The sequence below is a fragment of the Dendrobium catenatum genome, unplaced genomic scaffold (assembly GCF_001605985.2).
Source record: "Dendrobium catenatum unplaced genomic scaffold, ASM160598v2 fragScaff_scaffold_54, whole genome shotgun sequence".
In the NCBI taxonomy this organism is placed as follows: Eukaryota; Viridiplantae; Streptophyta; class Magnoliopsida; order Asparagales; family Orchidaceae; genus Dendrobium; species Dendrobium catenatum.
The window spans coordinates 1,015,597-1,036,028 of NW_021318516.1; the positions used below are offsets into that span (position 1 = coordinate 1,015,597).

Genomic DNA, 20,432 nt, shown 5'->3' on the forward strand with positions numbered 1-20,432 from the left:
AACTCTAAATTTAAATAATTAAAATAGCAGGGTTTTGATTTTTTTTTTTTTTTAAGAGGCATTTTTCCAAAATTCCTCATGTCTAAATCAATCTAATGTAAATATTGCAAAATATGCATAAGAATGTAAGTACAATTAAAATTTTATTTCAAATAATTTTCTTACTGCTTCTTAAAATAACTTTCAACTATTAAAAATTTTTTGAGCTATAAATTTTTATACTAAAAAATAGAAAAAAAAAAAAACTGTTCTAGAGGAAAACTAAATCAACCATTCAGAGACTTACAATAAGCAGTCCTCTTTATGAACAAAACAACTGAACTGAAAAATAAAGCACTAAAGCGAAATAACTAGCAGTGATAAATCAATTTAAAATAAGAATCAAAATGCTGAGGAGCGCAACTCGCTCTCAATAGGATTATCTCAGGCATATTTTAACAAAATGTAAAATCACAAACTCAATAATGCGCATCTCATGTTAATTCTATATGCTTCTGGTAAATATACACAAGATATTCAAGGAACTATGTGAATTATATCCATGCCTGTTCTTCCTGCCAACAACAGAATGTTTAAAGAAATTTATCATCATTAGAAAAGTGAAAGTTCTGAGGATTTGGCCGAGAACAATTTCGAACCTGGAATCATGAACGGGACAAGCTCATGTTCAAGAAAGTAGGAAAAACTATTCTGTGCAGACACCAAATTTTGTCCGGAGACCAACCAGAATATGCCACATCATCTCCTGTTCGGTACCCGGTTCGGTACTACTAACATAACGCATTCTGATTGGTCTCCAAATGGTGAATAGTATTTGGCATCCGCACAGAATAATTTCTCAGAAGGTAGACTGCATAGTTCAAATACTGACACTTTCTCCGAGGAATAGCAAGCATTTATGCCATCATCAGAGAAGCATTAAAAAATGATTAATTTCATCTGTTGAGAAAATTATCTAGTCAAGGAGTAATCACATATTCACATGGCAATAAAAAACTAAGATGGATTTTTTGTGAATTTTGCAATAAACATCCCACTGGTTTGGGATGTTTTGGGATCGAATCGCAAGGTTAGGGGGATTCCTCCACTTCTACAGCGCCACGTCTCAGCAGAATCGACCTTCATTAGTTCTACAAGAAAACATTGGAACAGTCAGCTAATGCTGCACTCTATGAAACTCTACGCACGTAGAAAGGAATAAGAAAACAATTTTTGTATGTAGAAATCCAAGATAAACTCATTTTTGAAGGCGAGTTTAAAAGAAAAATCAAATTCGTCTAATTATAATCAAACAAATGGCTGAACTCGCCGTTGGAGGTGAGATTCAATCACACCAAAACATTTAAATTGCCCCAAATAGAAACTAGACAGAAAAATGCTATAGAACAATTTCACAAGTAATTACTACCAAAGGACAATCTACCACCACCATTAAGTTACAAACTTCATTAACAGAGTTGAAATAAGGATTTGACAAATGTCAATTTGGGGACAGAAGTGTCCCTCGAGTAGTTTGAAAATAAAGAGAATAAAAAAAGGTGAAAATTGCAAGGAATATTGTGCAAAGGATATATACATACATACACACATACAAAAAAATTGCTTTAATAAAAAATAATGTGAAGAAGAATGTCTCAAAGTCTAAGGGGATGTTTGAATTCAAGTAGGATTTAGTAAATCTTGTAAATTTGAATTTAATAAAACTTGAAAACGTCAAATCTTGAAAATAGTTTGGCATGATAAATTTTATATCTAGCTAAATATTGGTTAAAGTGTTTGGCAGTAATTTTCAAGGTTTAAGATTTAAACAAATAAATAATTAATAATTATTATTGCATGGAAAACAGTTAAATTAATTAGCATGAAATAATACTATTGACCTCCATACACATTCCGCAATCAATAAAAGTGAGAATAACAAGAATGACAATTGACGGGTGTGTCTAGCGAAACACCTTGATGTCACATGAAATCACTCTATGCATAAACAGAATGCATCAACGTGTTCAGAGCAACAAATTTACCAAAGAAGAACTGCTTGCATATAAGAAGATCAAGCGACGAACGACGGGCAAGACACTATGCAAAATTGTCTAAAATGATATCCATCATGAAATGGACTTAATCGTTGCATCTAAGATGTCAAAAATACCCAAGAGGGACCCTTGGCACACAAATCGAGTGACAACAATTGAAAATGATGGACTGCAGATGTAACATTGAGCGACGTCGCTTATTTGCGAAATGAACTTTGTCGTTTCATCTGGAACATCGAAATCACTTAGAATGGACACATATTAAATGAGATATTGTGTGAAAAATAGGCATAATTTGCACAAGAGGCATTGCCAAAACGTAAACTGAGACACGAATATTGAGAAATCGAGCGAGGGGTAGATTCACATTTTTTTTAATTTATATATAATATTAATGAAATATATAATAATAAAACATGTTTATTATATATTTTTTATTTATATTAAAAATATATAAAATATAAAAAAATCTTATTTTATATAAATATGCATCCATATCCCTGCTCGATACCTGCTCTTATCCTATCATTCTTGCCTCTTAAATAAAAAAAATATATTTATTATAATAAAAAGAAAAGAAATAATAATATCCTAATTTACGAATAGGCAACCAAGCTCCCCTCTCCCATTCTTTTTATAGTTGAACTTCATTCCCTCTCCCATACGCAAGTCTTCTCCTTCTCCCATACATGTACAAGCAACTACTCACGCATACCTCCTCCCACTCCTCTGACCTCACAAAATCGAACAACCAACACCCGTCTCCACCTTCACACATCGACTGCTACCTAAACAGCTCATCACTATAGGCGCAAGCCCCTATAGTTAATTACCCCTCCTGATCATGAGAGAGAACTTTCGATTAAAGCTAGTCGTCAATTAGATACGTATAGAATACGTGTTATCTGGCATATAGTAGCAGCAACGGGTTTAGGATTTGGAGATTTGGAGAGTTTGGAAAATTTATATTTAAAACAGAAATTGCACCATTTTGCACTTAAAGCAGTTGGTGGGGGAATGGATGATGGACCCGATCAAGATCCCATGGTTCTGTCGTCCCGGGCCATCGTGGTCCCTAGTCTACTTAGTGAGAGGAGGTAATCGAACTAACCTAACAGAAGGATCCTTATCGGCAGCCATGGGTTGCTTCGTCCAAGGGTACCTTGTAGACCTGAGATGAATGTTTGTCTAAGGGGACAAATTTGAATCCACCTTAGCTAACAGAGGGTTTTATGCCCTATCAATCATATCATATTGATTCATATCTCAAGGATTTATGCCAATAAGGAACGTATTGGCTCTGACCATAACCGGTATTTCGTGATGCCATTTAGCGGCAAAACAACTCGGTTCAGAGGACCCTGGGTCATAAACGTTTATCCTGCTGTGTCATTTGGCAGCAAAATCGTCGGTTAGAGGACACATACCATGTCCTTATTGGCAGGAGATTGTTTGAGAATGGATCCTAGTGATATTTTCGACTAGGCATTTAGCTCTTTGTGAACTGAAGTAATTTTCAGATTTGTCTACCTCGGCAAACTGTTGCGAATGGTGGATGGATTTTGTGCTTTTAAGTGTTGATGGATCTGTTTCAATTTTAAATATTTTTGGATTTTGGATTTTTTGGGAATTTTGGATTTTTGAATTTTTTTAGAGTTTGGACTTTGGATGGAATTTTTGAAGATATTTGAAATGTTTGTGCACCCCTCCGATTGAGATAGACATTCAACATGGCCATCATCGGGGTGTTTGGGATCATTTCCATTTAATTAAGTCTTGTCAACCCTATCAACTTGCTGATAGGGGATCGAGTTTCGTAGACTTTGTCTTTGTTAGTGAATTCTCAGTGTTATAAGCCTTGAAGGCCTAATATGAATGTATTAAAATAAATACATCGGTCGCCACAACCGTGTATTTGTTTGAAGGTTCGACCCTGTCGACTTCTATTGATCCGTATAGAAGGATCGGATTCAAACTTGAATTCACTTACCGACCCGCGCAGCATCCCTAGACGTCACGTGTGTATTTATGACACGCTCTCTAGGGCCCATGTGGGTTATTTTTATATACCCCTTTAGTGTACCTATGTGTATACAAACTACAGTGCACGTGCATGGGTTCTTTGAAATAGTTGTAGTTGTGTAGGCAACTTTCATTTGAGTGCACAACATTTCATTTAAGAGTTTATACACGCCTTCTGTCCGCTAGTACAGGTGTTGCAAATCCGGTGGCGGTGCGTTGTAGATTGTAGACGCCTTCTGTCTGCTTGTATAAGTGTTGCAGATCCAGTGGCGGTGCAGTCTTGATCTCCTCATCTTGATGTTGACTCCCCTTTTCTCATTCACCGGGGAGGTCCTTCTTGAAATCCATGGCCACTGCCTTGAAAGGGACTCCTTTTAAGATCTTCAGTGAAATAGACTTGTTGTTTTCGGATATTTGAAGATGCAAGAATTGTTTTCTTCATAAGTTTTAGAACACCAGGAAGTTTAGTTTGAATTTGCTCAAACATCTCTTCCTTTCTGTCAGGCGATGTCCTTTTATGTATATCGAGTTGCCTTCGTACCCGACGTACTCGTAGACTTTAATCATCGTTGTCGTAGGTGATATTTGTACTTGTGCCGACAGTGGTTCGTTGTACCTATGATGTATCCACTGTTGTTATCCATAAGCAGCTCATGTTCATTTGTAGGGGCCCGTTGTATCCACTACGACCTCCTGGAAGTGTTTGTGGAAGAACTATTGTTGCCTACATCATACCCACCTTTCACCAATCTCAGGCGGGTTAATATATTTGCATTTGTTTGTAGGGACGGATCTTTCATTATTGGTCTCCAGTATCGCCTTCTTCAATCAACAAGCATTCGTAGGGATTGTTGTGGGATTTTCCAATGGTGCATATGGAAGGGACGCCCATACATTTCATTCTTGCAGGTACGATGCACCAAACCTCATAGAGACTGTTGCAATAGTCCACTACATTCTTTACTGCATGCATTGAGGTCTTGTAGTGCGCCTTAATCACATTTGTTTACTAGGGTCAATGTATTTCATCTGACATTGAGTCACTATTGACAGTACAAATGTTCTTGTAGTTTGAGTTTCCTCGTGTGTGATTCAAGCTTTGTACCTTGCATGTGTTTGAATTCAAGTTCAATTTCATTCAAACTTGAATTCATCAAGTTTATAAGTCCCCACTTAATGTCGTATAGCTCGAGTTCAAGTACGAGCTCAGAGTACATGTTCAAGTTGATTGTTCATGATTTATGAAATCTTTGCAAGTTCAAGTTATGCTCATTTGATTTGAATTCAGCTCCAATTTCATCTTGTTTTATTTGGATTTGACCTTTCGAAATTATTTAGCTTTTTGTTCAGATTTAGGTCCACAAGTCCACTGTTCTTGTTCGAGTACAAGTTCTTTATGGTCCAAGTCAAATCTTTGCTCAGGTTCAAATGTTCAAGTCCTTGCATGTCCTTTTTGAATTCAAACAGGTCCGTGTTGTAATATTTCACCCGAAATTTCGGCAGCCTACCGGCGTCTTCCCTGTTTAGGGAAAACTACGAAAAATTGGGCATTTCCCACCACGCACAATAAAGACGTGCATGGTAGGTTTCCTCTTGCGATGACACCGCGGCCGTGTAAAGTCTTTGTCCCCACCACGTGCAATAAAGGCGTGCATGGGTCTTCGATACCTATTGCAAGAAAAGAGCAGTTGTTTCCCCGCAGGTACAAAGCCGTGTACGAGTACTTAAGAATTGTCCCGACCACGCTAATAAAAGCGTATAGCAGGCCTACATGCCTCGTCGTATGCGTCGCACTGGGTTCCCACCTACCACGCTCAATAAAGGCGTGCATAGGTGGTTGATCGGCTTGTCGCACACATCGGGACAGGTTTTGGGGGCCGAGGGGTCGCTCGCCTACCTCGTCGTAGGAGTCGCACCGGGTTCCCTCCTACCACGCTCAATAAAGGCGTGCATATGTGGTTCACCGGCCCGACACGCATGTCGAGGCAGGATGACGATGGGTTGCTCGCTTACTTCGTCATAGGTGTTACACCGGGTTCCCTTCTATCATGCTCAATAAAGGCGTGCATAGGTGGTTTGCCAGCCCGACACGCTTGTCGAGGCAAGAGAGCACGATTATTGCAAAATATATATTTTTTTGAAATAATAATTGTTATTATTATTAATATTATCATTAATGTTATATTTAATAACAATAATAATAATAATAATAAAGCATAAGAAGGTCCCTCTCCTCTCCCCCTCTCTGTTCGGCAGACCGACTGGATTTGGCTGAATGAGTGCATGAAAGGGATCAAGCTACCTTCACAACGAGTGGCTCGGGTTGTTGCTCCCGATCAAAATGTTGTTACTTTCGGTCTACAAGAAGGGAAAGTCGTTTGAAGGAGCGACGTCGAACAACCAAAGAACCGAAGGAGGCAGGCTCTCGTGGTCTCGTCTGATCAAAATGTCCTAGTTTCGATCAGACAAGGAGGGAACGTCGGTGTGAGTGAAGTCGGACAAGGATGGAGAGGCACGAGAGAAAGGGAGCAAGTGACTTCACAGCGAGCGGCTCCTATGGCCGCTTCCGATCAAATTGTCGTAACCTCCGATCCTATAGGTAGAAAGTCGTCGAAGGAGAAGAGCTGAACAGCGTCGAAGAAGTTGGGGGACCAGCGAGCTCCCACTGTTTCTTCCGATCAAAGTGTCGTAACTTCCGATTCGGCCGGAAGGGAATGCGGGATAGAGCGAGCGAGAAAGATTGAGAGGAAGGGAGGCCGAAGGCCTCGCTCTCGCCTCCTTTTAACGACGCGGAGAGGTCGTGGGCGATGCGACGTCGTGCGTGGCTTCAACGTGTGAACGACGTGCGGAGACACGACACCAATCGTACGTGCGGGATGAGGCGGGGCAGGTAATAGATTTGATTTTGATTTTTTTTTTCTTTCACAGGTCAACACTGCTTTGCACAAGTTAGCCTGCTGCCCCCTCTACTAACCTGATCTCCTAGCTACTCCAAACCACCTCCTACTCCTATCTATTGCAGCCACCACTTCAAAACACACCCATCCATTCCTCCTCTTGCCTATAACTCCTACCTACACTGACATCACTCACCTCCTCCAGCCCCCTCACCCACCAACAACTCCAACTTACTCATTCCGACACACCCAATCCAAGCTATCCCAACCTCCTGTCCTCATTTTCCTGCTTGTTCATCCGAATTCCCCTCTATTACACTGGATCAAACAACCCCTCTCCACACCAATCACCCACATGATCAACACCTCCATCTCCCACCACTTTAGCCAACTAAGTTGCGACCTGCCGCTCTCTCCCCATCCAGCCATCTCAAAGCACCCTTAACCCCCACCACCTCTCTTCCACCAGCAACGTCAATCCACTGTCAACCCCTCAGCCGGCAACTTCCCCATCTCTCCTCCATTTTTCTCTAATTGAGAGAGATAGCACCTCTCTCTCTCTCTCTCTCTCTCTCTCTCTCTCATTATTATTATAACAGAAAAGGGAAAATCAGAAAAAAACAAAAAAAGAGAAAAAAAATAGAGATAAAAAAATGTGTTTTTTGATCCTTGCAAGCTCTTCACTCCCATCATCGTCGCCGACCTCACGCAACGACTAATTTCAAAGCCTTAAAATTAAATAATTGTTCACGTAGTTGTAGCACAACGGTGACATCTGCACACCTAAGTACCTATTCACATAGTTCCAACGTGGTGAGGAAAACTTTCTTTTCATGACGCAGATGTTAAAGACTTAAGTTTGTTTTTTTAAGCACACTAGGACAGAAGATCCCCAACCGTGAGACCTCACAAACATGCATGCTAAAAAAAACGTGGTAGGAAGACCAGTGCTCCTAAAAATTTCTCCTATATCGGAGAGATATCAGGAGATTGTCAAAATTCAAACTAAGTACACTCACAAGAAACCAAACCTAATTTAATATTTCTAAGATAAAAATGCAAATAAATAAAAATTTGCAAAATTTTAAAAGACTTACAGGAGACTTGTAATGAATAGAACAGCTTGCCTATGAGCAAGAGTAGGATAATTATAATGAATAGGATAACTCATCTACAGGCTGAGAGAGACTCCCTAACTTCAACGGTTCAACCAAGCCCATGAATCCCCTAATTACATGCCTTCAACCAATGCCATCACATATGCAACACATAAATGTGTAAGTGAATAGAAGGTGTTGCCTTTACAATGAAATATAGTGTTTATTCCAATAAAAATCACCTGTGCCAATAATTAAATTTGAATATTTCAAAGCTCGTGCCCACAAAAATGTAAATTATCAAAATTCAAGTGCGTTGCCTTGAGAAGCATGTTGCTATCACGACCCAACACAACACAAGCCTTACATAAGACAAGTCATATCATGGTGGATGCGTAACAAGTGATACCCAAGATCAAATTGGATGGAATTTCTTATCTCTCTCTTTGTTTTCATTTAAGTATATATATACGACATACACAAAGCCACTAATATCATCGAAATATTATAATAAGGTCATCAAAAGTTTCTATATAATCAAAATATTTATTTACAACAATCACGATACATTAATTTCTATCATTACAGAAATCCCCGTGATTTCAAAAGAATAAAACTAATAACATAAGACATAAATATAACTAGTCGTTGCCACTTCTATATCTACTCAATTTGTTCTTTTTCATTTCCCCAACCTGAAATTTATATATACAAATAAAATAAAAATTAGCAGTAGCTATTTAGTAGGTAATCCGGAACCTACCAAAATTTTTAATATACAAGACAGTAAATGGACACGTAATTCTAATACTAGAAAGTCTAGAATTGAAATAGTAAAATATATTATTTTTTATAAAACCTTTACATTAATATCCATGGCATGACATTAAATGTAGTATATCAACAAATCAAATATTTTGCTACATTGGGTACAATGACAACATGAAGAATTAGTATAACAACATGCATCAGATTGTAGTAGAACAATGACTAAAACAAAATACATAAATAAAGCACATCACATCAATTTCCCCTCAACCCTTTATATCTCCCAAGCACTTCACATTCAAATCTTTACATCACATCAATCCACTTTATAATTTCATCATCACATTACTCTAGTTCCCTCAAGCCTCTATATTGATACGTCTTGGAGACAAATACAACAAACATAATGAAAAAACTGCATGAACATGAATATAGATGGCTGATTTTTTATTATAACTTCAATAAAAAAGAAAGATGCAAGCAATCTACAATTCAAGAGGTAGATCAGCTCTCCCAAACAACCTAGACGCGGCTAGGAAGCCCTAATGAAAAAGAAAAAATTACAGCAACTCTCAAATAAAATTGTACATAAAGAGAACAAATCCTAAACTTAGCCTTAAATAAGCTTCTCATATTTCCCTCCTACCCTCCTAATTCAACCCCCTACCACCCCCCGCCTTTTCCTAATATATTTCCCTCTCTAATTTGAATTTTAATTAGGAAATCCTTCTTAAATCAGCCCCCACCCCTCTTTCCTAATATATTTTCCTCTCCAATTTGAATTTCAATTAGGAAATCCTCCTAATTAATCCCTTACTTAATTCCTCTTCTCACATATGTAATGATAGGTTAATGGGCCCCGCAAGGGGGGTCAAATCCCTTGCCATGTCCACCCCTGGCATGCTACCCTCTCCTGTATCAATACTCCCCTCCACAAAATGCACATTGCCCTCAAGGTGAAAGATAGGGAACTGTCTCCTGATTTTCTCGTATGACTCTCATGTAGCATCATGCTCTTGAAGATCTTTCCACTTGATTAGCACCTCATGTGCCCCTTTCTCCTCTCTGCGCACACCTGCTACTTCCAGAGGTTTCAAAATGATCTCCATGTCTTCTATCAAAGTTGAGGGTAGAGACGATAGTGTATCCTCTCCTATCGCATTCCTCTGTTTTGAGACAAGAAAGACTAGGTGCAAAGCTAATGAAGGTAGTAGCCTTAATCGATAGGCTATTGCTTCAATATGCTCCACGACCTTATAAGACCCAAATCTATGGAAAGAAAATCCTCCACTATTGATATACCTTGAAGCGTCAGCACCACCCTTCTACAAATCGCCCTACTCCTCTCCATTGTTCATGTTCCCATTATAACTCCAAAGCTCCTTGTGTCCACCAATTACAATCCCAACTAATCCAAGACACGATTTGAGATGAAGTTATGTGTAGCCCCGCTATCCACCAAGACCACCACTAGCTGCTTCCTGATATGTCCTCTCACCTTCGTAGTGTGATTTGGAGTAAATCCCACCACAGAATTTAGGGGCACTTTTGCCACATCAAGGTGTAGGTGCTCTCTTCCGTCTTCTGCTTTCTCCACTAGTTCCTCACTATTAATCTCTTCCTCATAAACCAGAAGAACCTGGAGTGTGCATTCCTTGACTGATGGCCTAGTGCATATTTCTCATCACAGCGAAAGCACAAAAAATTTTCGCTTTCTTGTCTTGCACCTTTGCCTCTGTAAGGTGCTTGAAGTTGGCCCCTAACCGAACTCCCCCACTCTTCTCTCTTAGTGTCTCCCGCTGAAAAGATATTGTCTGGGCCCTCAATGCTAATGAAATTGAAATACTTTCGTAAGATCCACCTGCAACCCCGTCTTACTGCTTCTCTCCATCTGCCTTCTATCATCTGCTATTTGTGCTAGCTCCATCGTATCCTTCAACCCCCTCAGCTTTAGCAATTGAAGATCCGCTCATATGCCGAGCTTGAGGCCTTTCATGAAATTTCCCTCCAAGACCGCCTCTGAAATTCCCCTCAACCGTCCCGACAACAACTCAAATTTCTCCATGCATTCCATAACGCTCCCCTCCTGAGTCAAGGCAAAGAATTGCTCGTGTAGGTCCCCTTCCCAAATAGCTCAGAAACGATCCAATAAGTAATCTTAAACTACCTTCCTTCTTCTGCTTCCTCTAACGACATCCACATTTGAAAGATTAAATCTAAATTGCCAAATTTGATGACAAAGAAGGATGCCTATTCACACTTGAAAAAAATCTATTTCGCATGTGCTCCGATCTTTATGTCAAGCCCCAAAATCCAAGATCTGACAATGCTTCGCAGAGTCACTACAAGTGTTCAAACACCCCTACAATAGCATCGATCTACATGTTAAGATATATTCCACATGTGCTCCGATCTTTTTATCAATCTCCTGCGAGACTTAGAATGCTTTGCGGATTTGTTAAAAGTGCTAAATGCCTCCGATGATGACCGTGTTGATAAAAAAATTCAATCGAATGGGACTCTATTTTCAAATACCCATAAACCCAAATGGAAATACAATTTTTTTTAAAGTGATTGCAAAATCACTCTGATGATGACCCCGTTGAATGTAAATCTCAACCAGAGAGATCAATTTTCGAAGCCTATTAAAATTTCAAAATGTAATATCTATCAAATTATAAATATTTAAATGGAAATCCCATCACCAAAAACTTAAAACTAAAATACATCCACTCTTCGCAACAGTTTGACAACCATAATGAATTAAATAATAACTTCAACTCACAAATAATAGAGCAGTGGGATTTCGGCACGACTTCGTGGATCCGACGGTCTACAGGTATTTACACGGGATTTTCATTTTTGTTGTGCTGGTTAATGCTTAGAGGTCAACAATTACTATAGTTCATTCTCAGTTGATTAATGGCAAGAAGGGACGTGACATCTGCCCTTTGGCCGGGTGATTTTTGCAGCAAAATGGCACAAAGCTCGTATATTCCCTAATGGTTAAAAGCCTATTGAGTAATGAATTATAGATGCACTCTATAAAATATAAAGCCCTTTATTAGCTAAAGTTGACTTAAATTCATCTTCTTAGACAAATATTCACCCAGGTCTATAAGTATTATTCGACGAAACAACCCATGATTGTCGACAAGGTTCCTTTTGTCAAGTTGGGTCGACTACCTCCTCTAACCAAGTAGACCATGTATCATGACAACCCGGGACGACAGACCAATGGGATCTTGATCGGGCCCGTCTTCATTTCCCCATCACCAGTTTAAGTATACGGTAATCAATTTCAAACCTTAAACTCAAAAATTCAAAACTAAATTCAAACCCTAAAATTGCTGCTATTATATGTTAGATAATTATTGTGACATATTTAATGACCAACCTTAATTAAAAGTTCTCGTGTTATTAGGAGAGGTAATTACCTATAAGAGCTTGCGCCTATGAGTCCTCACAAAATGAGGGCGAAATATCTGGGCAGTGTCTTATATAAAACCCAATGTCTTCTAAAAATTTACCTTGGAACATAAATATGTTAAACTCTCCCCGTCAAAAAAAGAAGGCGCAGAGAGGCCAAGGCACGAATTTTCGGAGCCCAAAAAAATATCAAGAACTAAATGAATGAAGAAGAGAATCAATTTATCGTTGACATTGCACTATAGGAGAAAGGAGAAAGGAAAAAAGGCATTTACATTATAACTAATATGGTTTTGATTCAGATGAATTTTTGTTATTTAGTGTCTCTTTTCATATCAGTGCTAAGAAAATGTATGAACATTAATAACAGAGGCTCAAAAACTACATCCAACCATATACTCTCGCTTGATACTCTGAATTCTCGGGCCAAGTCGTGACACTCCAATCACGGTTTTAAGCTTCTAAAAATGATGAGAATGCAAATATCATTTACAATTACATTCCCAACTATTATCATTGGACCATATGTAAATGAATGGGTCATAGTGTTAGACATAGTTAAAGGATAATTGAGTTGCAAGTTCTATGAGTCGGCAAGAAAATTTATTCATTGTATAATTCTTCCAAGTATATCACATCCAACATAACATTTTTACACTAGTCTTCCACACGTTCTACCAATCAGGAGAGAGGAGTTTTAAGTTGTGTAGATGTGTGGAATCTGATTGTGTAGATCAATCTGGTTGTTCTGTTGTCTTGAACCTCAATGCTTGTTGTACTCGCTGGGGGGTGCGTGGGGTTTACCTCCTGCTTGGGTTCGGGTGCTTTTCACTTGAAATTTTTTTCCATACCCGAGCACCCTAACGCTGCATTCCAAAGCGCCCCAACGCTGAACGGCAAACAGTAGAGCGCCGCAGTAGTATAGATACGGCGCTGCAGCGGTGCAACACAAAGACTTGAGCGCCGCAGTGCTGTGAGACGAAGTGGACGGTTTTCTTTCTCGATTTTCTCTTGTATTTTTTGTATGTAGACAATTGAGAATGGTGCATGTGAAAAAGAGGAGAGAGAAAAGAGAGATTTGTACTTATTTCTCCCAATTTTCTAGTGGATTTCTTGGTGTGGTGTGGCTCCATGGTTTTTCCCCTATTTTGGATTTTTCCATGTTAAATCCCGGTGTCCTTTACTTTTCCGTTGCTTTTACTTTCTTACTTGTTTTGTCATTCCTCATCATCCCCAACACTTGGGTATCTTAAATTTAAGCAATGATGTATTAACTAGACATAGATAAAAAAACAAGGATAGAGCATTCACTTTATATGGCTTGAAGAAGGACCGATTGGTTCAAACAGTTATCACAACAGAGATGAACCCCACCAAGATTATGTTCTTTAGATGGCTTTCAGACCAAATAATGGATAACCTACCCTAAAATGAATAAGGTCTCGCTAAATGTTGTGATTGTATTGCAAAGTACAAAAAAAAATAATAATATAAGTAAAAGAAATAAAAAGAAAGTCATCATACCAGCTGATGGATTTCTGGAGAGGAACTGCTCAACCACAGCCTCATTCTGTGCAACTGTTAAACTAAGAAAAAGCATTAAATTAAAATCAACAACCTCTTGCTTAAACTCGAACAATCCATGAAATGCAGAACATCAAAACTTTTAACAGTGAAAAATAATGGGGACAAGGCATGCACATTTCAAGCTAAGTGACAAAATACATACATTTCGGATAACACAAAGAACTGCAGAACAGATGCAATGCCTCGGATTATAGGAACTCAGAAGATACCTACCTACAGGTGCTGTATACGAGAGAACCACCAATTTTCAATAATCTGAAGCCATTTGTAAGTAGTGCCAGCTGTAGAACAACAATATTAATGTGTAGTATAAATGCTGAATTTCATTTGAGTGCTTATAAAAGTTTTCAATGATACAGTGATGCTCTCATAGCCATAAGCTGAACAAGTATGTGGCAATAAGTGCATTACCCAGTTGAAACATAACTCAAACCATAAAGCTTTATCCTAATTTTCTAGGAGCAAGCCAATAGCATTAGCATCGTCCCAAATGCCTAAAGCATGATTCAAAGGATGATTCTCTCAAATTGCATAGACAGTGCCATCAGTAAATTTAATATGATTGTTCAAAAACCAAGTCAGCTTGCCAAATAAAGTTGGTTGTCAATATTTTGATCAATAAAAAATAAGATGGGTCAGGATAGTAATAAGGGTAAGGGGCGTTGGGCATATGATTGGATTCCGTGAAATAGTAATATGTCAAATGAAGAATGATACAAAAAATAAAATAAAATAAAATTTAAAAATTACCATTCAACAACATTAACTTATTATTATGCTTCTCTTTTAATGGCCAACATTTGGCACCATAAAGCATTGTAGGCCTCACTACCATCTTATAGAATTTTTTCTTAAGTTTGAGGGGTATATTTCTATCACATAACAAGCCCGATGCATTCCTCCACTTCAACCATCCAACTTGAATTCTGCTGATAATATCCCCATCTATTTCACCATCACTCTGAACAATAGATCCAAGATATCTAAAACGTGTACTCTTATTAATAACTTGATCGCCCAAAGTCACAATCCCCTCACTAGGTCTATTAGTACTAAAATTACACTCCATATATTCCGTTTTAGATCTACTCAAGCGAAAACCTTTAGTCTCTAATATTGACCTCCATAATTCAAGTTTACTTTCAACTCCCTCTCTAGTCTTATCAATAAGAAGAATATCATCAGCAAAAAGCATACACCAAGGTACATCCTCTTGCAAATGTCTAGTGAGAACATCCATGACTAAAGAAAAAAGATATGGGCTTAAGGCTGATCCTTGATGTAACCCAACCGAAATAGGGAAATACTTGGTCAAACCACCTTGTGTTTGAACGCAAGTAATAGCTCCTGCATGCATATCTTTAATGATTTAATGATTTGAAAATTTAAAAATTACCATTACATAAAAAAAATCAATATTACTAAAAGATACAATGATGAGTATTGTGATAGGCTTAAGATCTTATTCTATTATGTAAGAAAATGGAATATGTATGCAAGACAGGTGATTAAAATGGATAAGAGCCTCCTGACTACACTATCCAGTAAGAGAAAATCATGAAGCTATTTTAATCCCTATTTTCATGAATTTTTGGTATTTTTACCTCAATTTCATCTTCTAGCAGTAAACACCCTAATTTTCACAAAAGTGGTCTGGTATTTTGACAGAAACATCACTTATGTAGCTAAATGACGGGGGAACAAGGGTTGTGGTGGAGGGTTGCAAGAAAATGCAGCATTGGCTAGCCAAATATATGCCTATCTTCCCTGGACCAATTTTGGGTGTGGGCAAAAAGGAAGCAGTGTAAAGATTAGCATACTCCTTTGCTACTCGCTTCCTAGACATCCATCACCAAAAGGCAAGTAAAACGACTGAGTAGTTCCTCAACAAAACTTGTCCCTATCAAAATCAACATAAGGGACATTGGCCCAAGCCCAATTCTCAAGTTTGGCTGGTTTTGGACTAAAATGAATTGGAGTCATAATAAATGAATAAACCCATACATTGTCATATATTTATTTTTTATGTAATAAACATTAAAAATATTAGAGTATGATCCACTTTAGCAGAAGCTAAAATTTCTCCATCTCATTGATTGGATTTTGACAATGGAGCCTCCAAAACGAAAATAAAGAAGACCACCCGCAAAAAGACCCAAAATTCATAAAATTCAATGACATTTGTTGGGCCTCATTGTTATGAAAGATATAAATCAGATGTGTTAAAATGAACTTACAGAAGTCCATAAAGTTTAATTCAAATTCAGAAAGTTGTGATCTGGAAAATAAAGAATGTTTTAGTATACTTTGTATACCATCCTTTAGTTAATTATAAATGTGAAAGGATGGCAACCAAATAATACCTTCAAATTCTTTGGACTTCTACAATTGTAAGAATAAAAAATTTATGGGTTTATTCAATATATCAATGTGCTTTTCAATCAATTTGAAAACTATCTTGCGCAAGACCAACTTTTACTACCATATTTTTCATCCAGTCCACAAAAAATTTGTAATTCGCTCAGATAAATTCGAACAAACTAAGATCAGAAAGGAAGAATGGTTGGTAGTGGACAAGAAAATTTGCTACAAAACATACTTAAGAGAAAGATCCAGCTTCCTGGCCGCACATATTTAACTACAACGAATATGACATTGAACTTGCTAGACCTCTAAGATGCACCCAAGTTCTGGTAACAAACAAATCCACCTTAAATTTGAAAGAAACTTACTTGCAGACATGTCAAATTTTGCATTCGATTTGGGTCAAGTACTCGGCGCTGGAAAGTTGACCACCCCCAATACTCAAACTTTTGAATGTGCTTGATTGATCCATCATGAGTGCACTCTGCATCTACAAGCACCTAAGTTTCAAATATGAAATAATGATTTGCATGCATACAACAGGAAAATATCAGATTGAAAAAGCAGACAAGGCTTCAAAAGTTATATCAAAATTTGAATAACTATAGCACGCACAATAAGCATCTATATATGAAACCATTTCAAATTAAATGATGATAATTACAATTAGATGTGCTCGCATTAAAACTTTCTCATATTGTTGAATGTATGCCCACAACAATTCAAGTATAAATGACCCTGCATAAATTCTAATGATTCAAGTTCAAAAAAAAGTATTTTATGATTATGTAAATAGTTTGCTAATTGATAGGATATTTTTAAGGAAAAAATGTGTTCTTTACAGTGTTCCTTTTTTATACATGGACTGATTCGCGTGTTTATGAAGCACCGGATTACATGCTTATTTTAAGTTGACACGTGACAAGTTTAACTAAAAGCTAAAGTATTTGATCAGAATTTGCTAAGCCTAAGGAATGTCATATTAGGTTATGGGGGGCAACGATATGTTTATGACCCCAAGAGAGGCAACAAAGGTCCTCAATGTAGTTTAATAACAATAATGCTGGATTTTTATCTAGACTCTATTGAATATTATGAAGAAGCATGAAGGGCCAAGTTTACATTATGATGGCCTAAACCTAGACATGACACATTCTTAGGCTAAAGGTGAGATGAAATATAAAAAAAGAAGATAATTAAGAACTGGAATATTAATATGATTAAATTCAAGATTAGTCATTTAAATCATCAACTAATAATATATTGATCTATCTGTAACATTGTGATAGGCAGTTTGTTATTACTATTCATTTGTGCATATTAATGTTAAATGATTTTATAAATAACTTACAAGTTTTCATGTTGATGATATAAATGATGTTTAGTTTATGATTATACCCAATCATACTAGATATATGTTGTTCACTGTTTTGAGTACTTGAATTTTGTATTAGAATTATATATCTTTTTAAGCCTCAAATCTCGCCAAATTTTTTATCCTGGCTATTTTAAGAAGAAAAAATCGATGATAAAATTGATACTGAGTAGAATCAGGTCAATTTATATTTATGTTTTGTTATATAACAGTAGTAAGATGAGTGTGGACCAAAGGTAATGTATCAAATCAAATCGGAGGTTTATTATATAATGTTTTGGGGTTTATTAGTTGCTTTGTGCGGGTGTGTATCATATAAAATAAATATTTGGAAGGCTTCTTCTTTGACGGGTGTTTTTTTGAAATGTTCATGAATCGTTTAATTTCCTTCATTACATTTACTGGAATGAAGGGGTCAACATGAGGCTTGACACCCCACTGGTAGGATCATATTGATCAATCACGAACTTAATAGCTAGCCAAAGTGGAGAGACATATAATTTGTACTTATATTTAGATCATGCTGCACTTTTATAAAAGTTCCTGATCACTTTTATCCAAAGAACTTTTCAAGGATAAAAAATATAACAAAAATGGACTTTTATAAATGCACTTACATTACTATCCATTCTTTTGGATAGTAAATTTATTAAAGCTTAAACCTATCACATCTAGGTCTATCAAGTCAAAGAAAATTTATAAAAAAAATTAAAAAAAAAATGAAAAAATTATAAAAAAAATATCTAGGTCTATCAAGTCCTCTTCCACCATTATTGATTAATAATCTATTTCACATCCATTAAAACTAAGTATCTATATATGTTTCGCTAATCTTAAGCATCATATCAAGGAATTTCTCTAGCATTCTAACATCCATACTCATTGGTTACATCAACAAATTAGACAATTTAGTCTTCAACAATGAATATAAGTTACTCAAACGCTTGTACACTAAGAAGAGAATAAGGAGATCAAGACCAAAAGTTGACAGTGACATATCATTATGCTCACTCTACCATGGATAACAAAAAATAAACAAGAAAATATTCTAACGAGCGCAATTATTGAATAAAAAGCACAATACCATACTTTATAAGTCCATGTTGCAAGTATTTACAGTAATTAACTTAGAATCCAACATTGCAAGAATTTTTGGAGGCATTGCTTTGGTTGACCGAAGTCACAAATCAGGAATATTTTAGCCACCACGGTTCAAACTAGCAGGCATCTTTAAGATTTTGGATCATAATTTAGGCTGGGTAGAAGGCAATAAAATTGTCTTCAACCTTGTCAGCATTGCTCTAGTAATGTTGGCAATTGGTTTTCATGAGAACTTTAATGCTAGCATATTATACAACTTAACTGGCCCTGGAAAACTAACTCACTGTTGTTATAAATTTTAATAATATTGTAGTCTTATCAGTAGACTGAATATGCAAATAAAGCACTGATTACCTTCTAACCAGAAAAATAGATCCAACCATGTATAGAAGTAAATAAGGTACATTGACTAGCAAGCTCTGACCTGGCTCAAAACAATTTATGATAATTGAAGTTTGATCCTAAGCGTAAAAGACTTGTCTTAATGTTGAAATTTATTCAATGATAGCCAAACAATCAAGCATAGAATTCCCAATGTTTACACTCTCTTCTTGGATGGCATATCAACTCATCCAAAAATATTCAGAAATATCAAAAAGTCCGAAACTGTCATTTTTTTCAACAAACCGCTTATAGTTCAACATGATTTAGGACACCTACGCATATATCCACAATTATTACTCAAACTTGCAAGCCCGCTTACTTTGAAAAACTTAGGCCTAGGTCCCTTGACTTGACCTCCAGCATCTGTTGGATCTTGATGCACAACTGCCAACTATTCAACCATTAAATACTATATTTTTCATCATGAAAATAACTTGACCGAAACGCTCCCAACCAATTATTTGGTCGAGTTTTTGAAGTTTGTAATTGGCACCTATTGGATCCCTAGAGCTCATTGTTAATCTATTAAATCCTGTTATTAGCAATGTCACACCCCTTTTTGACCCCCCTAATAGTCATTCTGAAAATACAGCTTTCTTACCAATACCTATTCTTAACTACCACTATCAGAATCAGGGTGTAAGAAGTAGCCCATTCAGAATATCCTAACATATCACAACAAACCAAGCTTTATACTTCATAACATGAAGCATATGTAATATACCTCAAATAAAATGCACATCTCAATCGAAATATAGAGCTTTATTAAAACTTATTAAATTTACTTACCTACCCAAAAGTTTGTAGAGCTCCCACTCATATCTCTTTATACATCTAAAAGTTTACTTACACAAAATTTCAGTTACACTTTTTCTCTAGTGCCCTACTGGCTTCTTCCCCTTTTCTGCAGTACAACTACTGCTAATGAGCTAAAGCTCAATGAAATACTCAGGAAAGGTATAAGAAATAATAATAAACATATTAACAATTAATGCAAAACATATGTAATCTTTATACTAAACATAAGAAATGCATAACATCATTTTTTGTTATGTTTACTGTTCAACACATTTATATAAGTCATATAATGACTATAGGTTTTTGTACTCATCCAGCTTTCAAATTTAAGATTGGTCTGAATTTTCAGCTTTTAGAATTGAAGTTGTCCTCTCATTCAAGATTGGGTCTGAATTCTCAACTTTTAGAATTTTGAGAGTATAGGCTTACATCGTCAGGTCTTTCACCTTTACTTGTGCGGATCTATTTCCCATATATGACTTATTTTGTCTTTCCAATACCATTCATCTTTAACAATCATAAACTAGGTTATTATAGTCACTACTTAATGAATGAATCAATTCATACATTAATA

General features: G+C 36.7%; 1 protein-coding gene across 9 annotated transcripts in view; it reads right to left on the minus strand.

The window, feature by feature from the left end:
* Window positions 1-448: 448 nt before the first annotated feature.
* LOC110114712 overlaps window positions 449-20,432 on the minus strand; it is a 46,967-nt gene continuing 26,983 nt past the window's right edge. For 7 of the 9 annotated variants that reach the window (XM_020847676.2, XM_020847678.2, XM_020847679.2 and 4 more), the window contains exons 7-10: window positions 16,569-16,700; window positions 14,050-14,117; window positions 13,774-13,835; window positions 449-1,130 (exon numbers count right to left, since the gene is read on the minus strand). In XM_020847676.2, coding sequence (XP_020703335.1) covers window positions 997-1,130; window positions 13,774-13,835; window positions 14,050-14,117; window positions 16,569-16,700 — 396 coding nt within the window. In that variant the 3' untranslated portion in view covers window positions 449-996. The remainder of the gene's footprint in view (window positions 1,131-13,773; window positions 13,836-14,049; window positions 14,118-16,568; window positions 16,701-20,432) is intronic. The other 2 variants (XM_028694714.1, XM_028694715.1) reach the window with 2 other exon arrangements.